Source organism: Salmo salar, chromosome 10 (assembly GCF_965601325.2).
Source record: "Salmo salar chromosome 10, fSalSal1, whole genome shotgun sequence".
In the NCBI taxonomy this organism is placed as follows: domain Eukaryota; kingdom Metazoa; phylum Chordata; class Actinopteri; order Salmoniformes; family Salmonidae; genus Salmo; species Salmo salar.
In genome coordinates this window covers 44,760,694-44,773,473 of record NC_138300.1, presented here as the reverse complement: position 1 = coordinate 44,773,473, position 12,780 = coordinate 44,760,694, and the positions used below count along the sequence as shown (strand labels likewise).

Here is a 12,780-nt window from a genome sequence, read left to right as displayed (position 1 = left end):
CAATGTCTCCATGCCTTCAGAGCCTTGACAACAGCCAACAGCTCCCGGTCCCCCACATCATAGTTTCGCTCCGCCGGGCTGAGCTTCTTCGAAAAGAAAGCACAGGGGCAGAGCTTTGGTGGCGTGCCCGAGCGCTGAGAGAGCATGGCTCCTATCCCAGCCTCGGACGCGTCCACCTCCACTATGAACGCCAAAGAGGGATCCGGATGAGCCAGCACGGGAGCCGAGGTAAACAGAGCCTTCAGGTGACCAAAAGCCCTGTTCGCCTCAACTGACCACTGCAGCCGCACCGGTCCCCCCTTCAGCAGTGAGGTAATGGGAGCTGCTACCTGACCAAAACCCCAGATAAACCTCCGGTAGTAGTTGGCAAAGCCTAAAAACCGCTGCACTTCCTTTACTGGGGTGGGAGTCGGCCAATTACGCACGGCTGAAATCTGGTCACTCTCCATCTCCACCCATGAAGTGGAAATGCGGTACCCTAGGAAGGAGACGGACTGTCGGAAGAACAGACATTTCTCAGCCTTGACGTACAGGTCATGCTCCAACAGTTGACCAAGCACCCTGCGCACCAGGGACACATGCTCGGTGCGTGTAGCGGAGTACATCAGAATGTCGTCGATATACACTACTACACCCTGCCCGTGCAGGTCCCGGAAAATCTCGTCAACAAAGGCCTGGAAGACTGATGGAGCATTCATCAACCCGTACGGCATGACGAGGTACTCATAGTGCCCTGAGGTGGTACTAAATGTCGTCTTCCACTCATCCCCCTCCCGGATACGCACCAGGTTGTAAGCACTCCTGAGATCCAATTTTGTGAAGAAGCGCACCCAGTGCAATGACTCGATCGCACTGGTGATGAGAGGCAGTGGGTAGCTATACCTCACTGTGATCTGATTGATCCCTCGATAGTCAATACACAGGCGCAGACCCCCATCCTTCTTCACAAAAAAGAAACTCGAGGAGGCAGGTGAAGTGGAGGGCCGGATGTATCCCTGCCCCCGGGATTTGGGAGACATATGTTTCCATAGTCTCCTCCTGTGACAGAGGATACACGTGAGTCCTGGGAAGTGCTGCAACTACCAGGAGATTTATCGCACAATCCCCCCCGTCGATGAGGTGGTAATTTAGTCGCCCTCTCCTTACAGAAAGCGAGAGCCAAATCGGCATGTTCTGAGGGAATGCGCACGGTGGAGACCTGGTCTGGACTTTCCACCGTAGTCGCACCGATGGAAACCCCCACACACCTCCCTGAGAACTCTCGTGACCACCCCTTGAGAGCCCTCTGTTGCCACGAAATAGTGGGGTTATGACAGGCCAACCAGGGTAGGCCCAGCACCACGGGAAACGCAGGAGAATCAATAAGGAAGGGACTGATTCTCTCCTTGTGACCCTCCTGCGTAACCATGTCAAGTGAGGCGGTGGCCTCCCTAATCAGCCCTGACCCTAATGGTCAACTATCTAGGGCGTGCACAGGGAAGGGCATATCCACAGGAACAAGGGGAATCCCTAAACTATGAGCAAATGAACGGTCAATAAAATTCCCAGCTGCGCCTGAATCTACTAGCGTCTTATGCTGGGAATTCGGGGAAAACTCAGGAAATGAAATAAACACATACATGTGAGCAACGGGGGGCTCTGGGTGAGCCTGGTGCTGACTCACCTGGGGTGACACGATAGTGCCCTGCCAGCTGCCTCGACTCCCTGAGGAACCCCCCCCCCCAGCACCGACCAGCAGTGTGCCCTCTGCGGCCACAGATGGTGCAGGGAATGACCCCTCCTCCGGTCGCCCTAAGTGCAGCACCTCCCAGCTCCATGCGCATCAGAGCGGAGGTGCTGGGGGATGGAACTGACAGGTCCCGATCCGGACGTCCGAGGGCAGTCAGCAGGTTGTCCAGCCGGATGGACTTGTCCACCAGCTGGCCCAATGTGAGGGTGGTGTCTCGGCAGGCCAACTCCTGATGGACGTCCTGGCGCAGACTGCACCTGTAGTGATCGATCAGGGCCCTGTCGTTCCATCCCGCGCTGGCGGCCAGGGTCCGGCGAAATCCTGCGCACTCCTCGTCCCCTGCCTCAGGTGGAACAGACGTTCACCTGCCACTCGACCCTCAGGCGGGTGGTCGAACACTGCACAAAAGTGGCGGGTGAACTCTGCGTAATGGTCCAACGCCGCGTCTCCCTCACTCCATACGGCGTTGACCCACTCTAGGGCTTTGCCTGAGAGGCAAAGGGCGGACACACTCTCAAGCCCCGAAGGAGACATGTGGACGGTCGCCAGGTAGAGCTCCAGCTGCAGTAGAAACCCCTGGCATCCGGCAGCCGTCCCATCATACTCCCTTGGGAGCGCGAGTCGAATCCCGCTGGGACCAGGTGGAAGAGGGGGGGACAGTGGGACCTGTTGTAGTGGGGCTGGTGGAGGCGATGGAAAACCTCCTCCTCTCTCCCAACGATCCATCGTCTGCAGCACGCAATCCATGGCTGTGCCCAGACGTTGTAACATGGTCACGTGCTGCTGAACGCGCTCCTCAACTGGAACTGGGAGGGTGTCTGCTCCTGCTGACTCCATTCAGGGTGAGTGATTCTGTAAGGATCTATGTGTAGCTGGTGCAGAGGAGTCAGGCGCAGGACAGCAGAGATGAGTAAATAAAAATAACTTTACTCAAAGTCATCAACATACAAGACAATTACCAAGCCCACAAATACGGACCACAATACAACAAACAATCACTCACAACCAAACATGGGGAACAGAGGGTTAAATAATAAACAGGTAATTGGGTGAGTGAAACCGGTGTGTAAGACATAGACAAAACAAATGGAAAATGAAAAGTGGATCGGCGGTGGCTAGAAGGCCAGTCATGTCGACCGCCGAACGCTGCCCGAACAAAGACAGGGACCGACTTCGGCGGAAGTCGTGACAATCGGTATGGTCTGTGTCGGTCATTGATGGTTCATCATCCCAGCTCTAGTTTCACCTGTGTAATGTCTTTGTCTCTTTGTTATTTTCAGGGCCACACTGGCATCACTGGACTTCGCGGGGCTGTTGGAGCACCAGGCCTTCCTGTAAGTCCAATAAATACTCTGTGTAGGCCTTATCAGCATCTACAGTTGAAGTCGGAGGTTTACATACACTTAGGTTGGAGTATTAAAAGTCGTTTTTCAACCACTCCACAAATTTCTTGTGAACAAAATATAGTTTTGGCAAGTTGGTTAGGACATCTACTTTGTGCATGACAAGTAATTTTTCCAACAATTGTTTACAGACAGATTATTTCACTTATAATTCACTGTTTCACAAATTCAGTGGGTCAGAAGTTTACATACACTAAGTTGACTGTGCCTTTAAACAGCTTGGAAAATTCCAGAAAATGATGTCATGGCTTTAGAAGCTTTAGAAGCATCATTTGAGTCAATTGGAGGTGTACCTGTGGATGTATTTCAAGGTCTACCTTCAAACTCAGTGCCTTATTGCTTGACATCATGGGAAAATCAAAAGAAATCAGCCAAGACCTCAGAAAAAAAATTGTAGACCTCCACAAGTCTGGTTCATCTGTACAAACAATAGTACGCAAGTATAAACACCATGGGACCACATAGACGTCATACCGCTCAGAAAGGCGATGCGTTCTATCTCCTAGAGATGAACGTACTTTGGTGCGAAAAGTGCAAATCAATCCCAGAACAACAGCAAAGAACGTGGTGAAGATGCTGGAGGAAACAGGTACAAAATAATCTATATCCACAGTAAAACGAGTCCTATATCGACATAACCTGAAAGGCCGCTCAGCAAGGAAGAAGCCACTGCTCCAAAACCGCCATAAATATGCCAGACTACGGTTTGCAACTGCACATGGGGACAAATATTGTACTTTTTTGGAGAAATGTCCTCTGGTCTGATGAAACAAAAATGGAACTGTTTGGCCATAATGATCATCATTATGTTTGGAGGAAAAAGGGGGAGGCTTGCAAGCCGAAGAACACCATGCCAACCGTGAAGCACGGGGGTGGCAGCATCATGTTGTGGAGGTGCTTTGCTGCAGGAGGGACTGGTGCACTTCACAAAATAGATGGCATCATGAAATAAATAATTTCACATTCTTAAAATAAAGTGGTGATCCTAACTGACCTAAGACAGGGAATTTTTACTATGATTAAAAGTCAGGAATTGTGAAAAACTGAGTTTAAATGTATTTGGCTAAGGTGTATGTAACTTCCGACTTCAACTGTATTTCTAGGTCACATTTTGCACATTGAAATAAGAATAAATCGTGTGTGTGTGTGTGTGTGTGTGTGTGTGTGTGTGTGTGTGTGTGTGTGTGTGTGTGTGTGTGTGTGTGTGTGTGGGTGTGTGTGTGTGTGTGTGTGTGTGTGTGTGTGTGTGTGTGTGTGTGTGATTTTGTTGATTAGGGAACACCAGGGGAACCCGGAGAACCGGGCCCGAAGGGAGAAATGGGAACTCAGGTGAGTGTGATCATGCTATTCTTTGTAAATCAATGCATAGGACTCATTCCGCTCCTGGCTTGGGGAAAGGAAAGCACAGAGTTTGTTAAATCATGTCTCCCTGGAGCTCTAGATGAGATGTTACTGTATAACTGGATGACCAAATAAAGTGTTACTCCAGCCTACTGCAGAAGCCTTCCTACAGGCTTCCATGGCTCCAAACACCATGAGGGTTGGGTTGAGCAATTACCTGTCAACGCTATGGGAGAAGAGGCGACCCTCACTTCCAAACTGCAGTTCCTAACAAGCTAGCCAAGCCGTGGAGACAACCGTTTTTAACCTAGGACTCTATTGCTCTCGATCAACAAGCCGAAGTGCCAGAGCATAAGCATTGTCATGTGAAGAGAGGGAGAAAAAAACACTTTTATTCCCATGAAATCAGACTGGGCCAAAGCAATGCAGACGGGCTTGAGCATCTGTGCCTTTGATACCAGAGAAGACGGAAGAGGGAAGGAGAGAAAGAGGGGGAAAGAAGGAAGCAGAGAATTATGTTTGTTTGGCCACCCACTGTGCCCTTCGTGCTTCAAAGTGTTCCGTCTGAATTCCACAAGGCTTGAGAATACACACAAGAATGCAGAAAGCTGGCATCAGTTCGAATTTTGGAAAAGGAGCTATTTATTATGCACTTCAAGTCTAAATTACTTCACTTCAAGTCTGAATTATTTTACTTCAAGTATGATTTTTTTTTCACTTCAATTCTGAATTATTTTAACTGCAGCTTGATAATGTATACATTTTCAGAGTTTGTGAATATCATTCATTTGTGACATAATGTTGCTCTTTATGGAATATAGCTCTTTATGTACAGAAATAGGATTCTTTGTTCTGCATATGGTCACATATTTCCTAAAAACAAGCTGAGGTACTGTATCTTACATACATAGTTCTGAATACCTTTGACATGTTAAGACATGTGACTTGGCCTATTTGCCTATTTTATCAGATTGAGTCAATATTGTTGCGTCACATATTGAGTGCAAGTTCGGGCCTTCTTAGAAAAATCTGAACTGGAGTAACACAAGACTAGAGGTCTATGAGTGAAGTATACACTACGCAGAACTGTATATGTAAACATCCATTTAGTCTGCAGTTAGCCAAAGCTTACAGTTTTTTACAATAACTTTGGCACTAATTTCAGAACCTTGTGGTCATTTTTCAAAACTCTAGACACAAAACTCAAAACGGTCATCACTTGTAACACAGGCAGACCAATGTTCAAAACATTGCATTGTGCATTCATATCTTTAAAGAAACCTTGCACTTACAGAAACATTGGTTCAAATAACTAATTAATCATGAAATACCACTACAGACACAGTGGAATCATTGAACAAAATCTGAAATGTATTGATGAAATACAATAAAATCACAACATACGTTTCTTTGAATCAAAGCAAAAATAATTAGTTCCAAAAAAGAAAAAAACTACAGTAAAACATCAACTGCAGTGTTCCTCACCTGGCTTACTGTAAAAAGCAAAACAAAGGATTGATTACTGTTCTTCTATATTTCCATCAACCCTGTCTTGTGGATTTGGCCACAGGTTCTCATCCACATCACAATGGATGTTTTCATTAGCCAAACATCTTGGGAAGAATCTTCGGGCATGGCGAATCCAGGCCTGACACTGGTCTGCCATGATGTCATTGCATGCGTCATCCATGGCCTAGAGAAGGGTGGCTTGTTCGTGAGGTCGCCTATCATATACCTTCCACCTCCATGTGGAGAAAAATTCCTCAGTCGGGTTAAGGAAAGGAGAGTATGGAGGTATGTACAAGGTGGTAAATTGTTGATGGGTCTGAAACCATGCTTGCACCATTGTGAGCATGGTGGAACCTGACATTATCCCACAAAATGACGTAGGTCACGCCATCAGCTCTACAGACCTGATTTAGCTCATCAAGGAAGGTTACAAGGAGAGCTGCATTATATGATCCAATACGGGGTCTGCGTCCCACCACACCCTCTTCCGATATAGCCGCACACATGGGGATGTTTGCTCCACGTTGTGCAGGTACTTGGATGGTTGCCCGCTGGCCAATGAAATTCCGACCTCTCCTTCTTGTCTTGGCCAGGTTGAACCCTGCCTCATCCAAAAATAGGAATTTGTGATGGTTTTCGTCAGCATCCAGCTTCATCACCCTCTAAAAAGACATTTTGGAAAGATAATTACTGATTACAATGATGTAGAATTTTTGGGGAATTTTTCACAACAGGAATCTTGAAACTGAACATACCTGAACATACTCAGTCCTCAGTTGCTTCACTCTGTCTGCATTTCTTTCAAAAGGCACACGGTATAGCTGTTTTAGAGACACCTGGTGCCTTTTCAGCATGTGTGCAATAGTTGGCAAACTTATGGCTTCCACATTGTTGAACATGTCGTCATTGTCCAAGATATGCTGCCGGATTTTTGTAAGGCGAATATCATTTTTGACCCGAACCAAATTGACCACAGCCCGCTCTTGTTGGTCAGTCAGAATTTTGCCTCTGCCTCCCCTATTTGGCCTAATCTCAATTCTGCAAGGAAAATTACAGTAAGAACACATTTAGTCACATCACCTACTCTGTGGTACACATTGGCATGCAGTATACAGTAATTTGACAATTGAGAGTAGCCTAATGTTTAGTGCATGGTGAAGACTTACCGGTTCTCATTGCGGAAAGTTCTGATGATTGAGGCCACAATTGATCTTCTGAGGTTTGGTTGAATCATTGTAGCTGCCTCAGTCATTGTCATGCCATGATTTACGACAGGATCTACAACTATTGCTCGGATTTCATTGGACACTCTTTGCTGTTGCTGCCGCTGTCTTGGTTCGTGGCCTTGTGCTCTACCACGTTCCCCCACACCTCTCAAACGAAGCCCACGACCACCACTCAGAAGGGGTGCTTGTCTCCTGACATTCCTTTGACCACCACGTCTTCCTCGTCTTCCTCCTCCCACTGCTTGACCTCTATTGTGACCTGGATCACCAGCTGACTCCATGTTCTCTATGTTGCTGCAGGTCAAATCAAATCAAATTTATTTATATAGCCCTTCTTACATCAGCTGATATCTCAAAGTGCTGTACAGAAACCCAGCCTAAAACCCCAAACAGCAAGCAATGCAGGTGTAGAAGCACGGTGGCTAGGAAAAACTCCCTAGAAAGGCCAAAACCTAGGAAGAAACCTAGAGAGGAACCAGGCTATGAGGGGTGGCCAGTCCTCTTCTGGCTGTGCCGGGTGGAGATTATAACAGAACATGGCCAAGATGTTCAAATGTTCATAAATGACCAGCATGGTCAAATAATAATAATTACAGTTGTCGAGGGTGCAACAAGTCAGCACCTCAAGAGTAAATGTCAGTTGGCTTTTCATAGCCGATCATTGAGAGTATCTCTACCGCTCCTGCTGTCTCTAGAGAGTTGCAAACAGCAGGTCTGGGACAGGTTGCACGTCCGGTGAACAGGTCAGGGTTCCATAGCCGCAGGCAGAACAGTTGAAACTGGAGCAGCAGCATGGCCAGGTGGACTGGGGACAGCAATGAGTCATCATGTCAGGTAGACCTGAGGCATGGTCCTAGGGCTCAGGTCCTCCGAGAGAGAGAAAGAAAGAAAGAATTAGAGAGAGCATACTTAAATTCACACAGGACACCGGATAAGACAGGAGAAATACTCCAGATATAACAGACTGACCCTAGCCCCCCGACACATAAACTACTGCAGCATAAATACTAGAGGCTGAGACAGGAGGGGTCAGGAGACACTGTGGCCCCATCCGACGATACCCCCGGACAGGGCCAAATAGGAAGTATATAACCCCACCCACTTTGCCAAAGCACAGCCCCCACACCACTAGAGGGATATCTTCAACCACCAACTTACCATCCTGAGACAAGGCCGAGTATAGCCCACAAAGATCTCCGCCACGGCACAACCCAAGGGGGGCGCCAACCCAGACAGGAAGACCATGTCAGTGACTCAACCCACTCAAGTGACGCACCCCTCCTAGGGACGGCATGGAAGAACACCAATAAGCCAGTGACTCAGGCAGAGACAGCAAGGGCGGTTCGTTGCTCCAGAGCCTTTCCGTTCACCTTCACACTCCTGGGCCAGACTACACTCAATCATAGGACCCACTGAAGAGATGAGTCTTCAGTAAAGACTTAAAGGTTGAGACCGAGTCTGCATCTCTCACATGGGTAGGCAGACTATTCCATAAAAATGGAGCTCTATAGGAGAAAGCCCTGCCTCCAGCTGTTTGCTTAGAAATTCTAGGGACAATTAGGAGACCTGCGTCTTGTGACCGTAGCGTACGTATAGGTATGTACGGCAGGACCAAATCGGAAAGATAGGTAGGAGCAAGCCCATGTAATGCTTTGTAGGTTAGCAGTAAAACCTTGAAATCAGCCCTTGCCTTTACAGGAAGCCAGTGTAGGGAGGCTAACACTGGAGTAATATGATCAAATTTTTTGGTTCTAGTCAGGATTCTAGCAGCCGTATCTAGCACTAACTGAAGTTTATTTAGTGCTTTATCTGGGTAGCCGGAAAGTAGAGCATTGCAGTAGTCCAACCTAGAAGTAACAAAAGCATGGATACATTTTTCTGCATCATTTGTGGACAGAAAGTTTCTGATTTTTGCAATGTTACGTAGATGGAAAAAAGCTGTCCTTGAAACAGTCTTGATATGTTCTTCAAAAGAGAGATCAGGGTCCAGAGTAACGACGAGGTCCTTCACAGTTTTATTTGAGACGACTGTACAACCATCAAGATTAATTGTCAGATTTAACAGAAGATCTCTTTGTTTCTTGGGACCTAGAACAAGCATCTCTGTTTTGTCCGAGTTTAAAAGTAGAAAGTTTGCAGCCATCCACTTCCTTATGTCTGAAACACAGGCTTCTAGCGAGGGCAATTTTGGGGCTTCACCATGTTTCATTGAAATGTCCAGCTGTGTGTCATCCGCATAGCAGTGAAATGTAACATGTTTTCGAATGACATCCCCAAGAGGTAAAATATATAGTGAAAACAATAGTGGTCCTAAAACGGAACCTTGAGGAACACCGAAATTTACAGTTGATTTGTCAGAGGACAAACCATTCACAGAGACAAACTGATATCTTTCCGACAGATAAGATCTAAACCAGGCCAGAACTTGTCCGTGTAGACCAATTTGGGTTTTCAATCTCTCCAAAAGAATGTGGTGATCGATGGTATCAAAAGCAGCGCTAAGATCTAGGAGCACGAGGACAGATGCAGAGCCTCGGTCTGACATCATTAAAAGGTAATTTACCACCTTCACAAGTGCAGTCTCAGTGCTATGATGGGGTCTAAAACCAGACTGAAGCGTTTCGTATACATTGTTTGTCTTCAGGAAGGCAGTGAGTTGCTGCGCAACAGCTTTTTCAACATTTTTTGAGAGGAATGGAAGATTCGATATAGGCCGATAGTTTTTTATATTTTCTGGGTCAAGGTTTGGCTTTCTCAAGAGAGGCTTTATTACTGCCACTTTTAGTGAGTTTGGTACACATCCGGTGGATAGAGAGCCGTTTATTATTTTCAACATAGGAGGGCCAAGCACAGGAAGCAGCTCTTTCAGTAGTTTAGTTGGAATAGGGTCCAGTATGCAGCTTGAAGGTTTAGAGGCCATGATTATTTTCATCATTGGTCAAGAGATATAGTACTAAAACACTATAGTGTCTCCCTTGATCCTAGGTGCATACCACTCACTAGATACCCGCACCACAATGTGAAATCAATCATCAGTAACGAGTTGGCAGTTTTTGAAAAGCAATTACAAGGGCCTGCATACATACACTCACTGGCCACTTTAATAGGTACACCTGCGTGTTAACGCAAATAGCCTGCTCCTTTGAATAGCGAATCATGTGGCTGCCTGCAACTCAATATGTAGAGTATATAGAGTAGAGAGTTTTAGTTGTTGTTCGACCAAACATTAGAACGGGCAAGATACGCCTTTGACCGTGGTATGATTGCTGGTGCCACACATGGTGATTCCAGTATCTCAGAAACAGCTGCCTTCTTGGGATTTTTGCGCACTACAGTCTCTAGAGTTTACAGAGAATGGTGCGATAAACAAAACACATTCAGTAAGCGGCAGTTCTGTGGGCAAAAACACCTTGTTAATGAGAGAGGTCAGAGGAGAATGTCCCGACTCATTCAAGCTAACAGAAAGGCCACAAATGCTCAAATAACAGCCGTTTAAAACAATGGTGTGCATGCTGCAAAAGGGGGTCCTACCCAGTGCTAGATAGGTGTACTTAATAAAGTGGCCGTAGTATACAGTAATGTCAAATCTGAAAACATGGTCTGGAAAGTGGTACATGGGACCATAGAAACAGTGTCTGATAAAGAATGATGATGAAATATTACATCCATAGTTAATGTAGTCCAATTGGTTCATGTTCCACGGTAATTGGTGTCACTGGATCTCATTATCCTGAAGTTTTCATGATCTAAACATGGAATATTGTTTGTCAGTTTCCATAAAACTATGCATTAAGAGTAATGCAACAGTTATCATTTTCAGCAGGTGTATCAATTGATAGTTAGATCATTGTAATGAAATGAATAGACAGTCATCTCAGATGTAATGTGTGAACTGCATTTTGAAATGGTAATACTTTGATGTTAAGTTGTGTCATTTTGAACTGGTGATTTTAGTTGAATGAACAAATGATCTTAGCTTTATGTGTATTGTATCTAAGCAATTGGAAAAAGTGTTAGTTTTGAAAATGTGCTTTTTGATCATCGGTTGTGAGTTTTGTGTCTAGAGTTTTGAAAAATGACATCAAGGGTCTAAAATTAGTGCCAAAGTGATTGTAAAAAACTGTAAAGTAACCACACACATACAGAGGAAGGGACTGCCTCTGTCAGGGAATAAGCAGACACATGTAGATAAATAATGGATTTGTTTTTATTGGTAACAAAACAATTGGAGTGTGTGTGTGTGTGTGTGTGTGTGTGTGTGTGTGTGTGTGTGTGTGTGTGTGTGTGTGTGTGTGTGTGTGTGTGGACAGGGCTTCGAAGGGAAGAAAGGAGCGAGGGGCCTGACTGGGACCGCTGGTGTTGAAGTAAGTATCACATCACCACAATGTAGAGAAGACATGAAGAAAGAAAGACGGGCAGAGGGAGAGGGTGATGGGAGAGATGTACAGAGGGAGAGGGTGATGGGAGAGATGTAGAGAGGTACAGAGGGAGGTAAGAGATACTGCATTACATTCTGTACTACAATAAACAAGCCTAATGCATTGTGTTGCGTGGAGATTAGTCCATAACATTTACGTTATGGACTACTTTGTAGGGGGGAGAAATGGGGAGAGAAGTAGAGATAGAGGGACAGACAGAAAGAGAGAGAGGGAGAGAGAGAGCGAGAGAGAGCCTGTGTGAAGAGATAGAAAGCAGGGAAGGAGGGATGATGGAGAGAGAGAGGCCGTGGAGTGATGGAAACAAATCGAATGAGTTATTGCCGAGAACATGCTGAGTGATGTTATCAAAAGGTTCTACAGCTGCACCATCGAGAGCATCCTGACCGGTTGCATCACCGCCTAGGTGGAAACCTTCGGCATCCAGCCATAAGGCGCTACAGAGGGTAGTGCGTACGACCCAGTACATCACTGGGGCCAAGCTTCCTGCCATTCAGGACCTCTCTACTAGGCGGTGTCAGAGGAAGGCCCAAAAAATTGTCAAAGACTCCAGCCACCCAAGTCATAGACTGCTTTCTCTGCTACCGCACGGCAAGCGGTACTGGAGCGCCAAGTCTAGGTCCAAAAGGCTCCTTAACAGCTTCTACTCCCAAGCTGTAAGACTGCTGAACAGCTAATCAAATGTCTACCTGGACTATTTGCATTGACCCCCCCCCCCCCCCTCTTTTTTTTACACTGCTGCTACTCTGTTTATTATCTATGCATAGTCACTTTACCCCTACCTACGGTACATGTACATATTACATCAATTACCTCAACTAACCTGTAACCCCGCACATTGACTAACTACCGGTACCCCCTGTATATAGTTTCGTTATTGTTATTTTATTGTGTTACTTTTTTTACATTCGTTTATTTAGTAATTATTTTCTTAACTATTTTTATTTTTTTACTGCATTGTCGGCTAAGGGCTTGTCAGTATTCGGCACATGTGACAAATACAATTTTATTTGATTTCATATTTACAGAGAAGTCCATAACAATGTCCAGTACATGTACTCTCCATGACATGACATTTCATTGGGTTTGTTTCGTTAAAGTAGCAGGACAAAATGTTCAGTGCTGTATATAGTCAG

At 45.9% G+C, this 12,780-nt stretch overlaps 1 protein-coding gene across 1 annotated transcript in view; it reads left to right on the top strand.

Annotated features, from left to right (window-relative positions):
• col24a1 (collagen type XXIV alpha 1) overlaps positions 1 to 12,780 on the top strand; it is a 199,944-nt gene that overhangs the window by 158,777 nt on the left and 28,387 nt on the right. Inside the window, exons 44-46 of the mRNA XM_014123375.3 lie at positions 3,010 to 3,063; positions 4,408 to 4,461; positions 11,519 to 11,572. Coding sequence (XP_013978850.3) covers positions 3,010 to 3,063; positions 4,408 to 4,461; positions 11,519 to 11,572 — 162 coding nt within the window. The remainder of the gene's footprint in view (positions 1 to 3,009; positions 3,064 to 4,407; positions 4,462 to 11,518; positions 11,573 to 12,780) is intronic.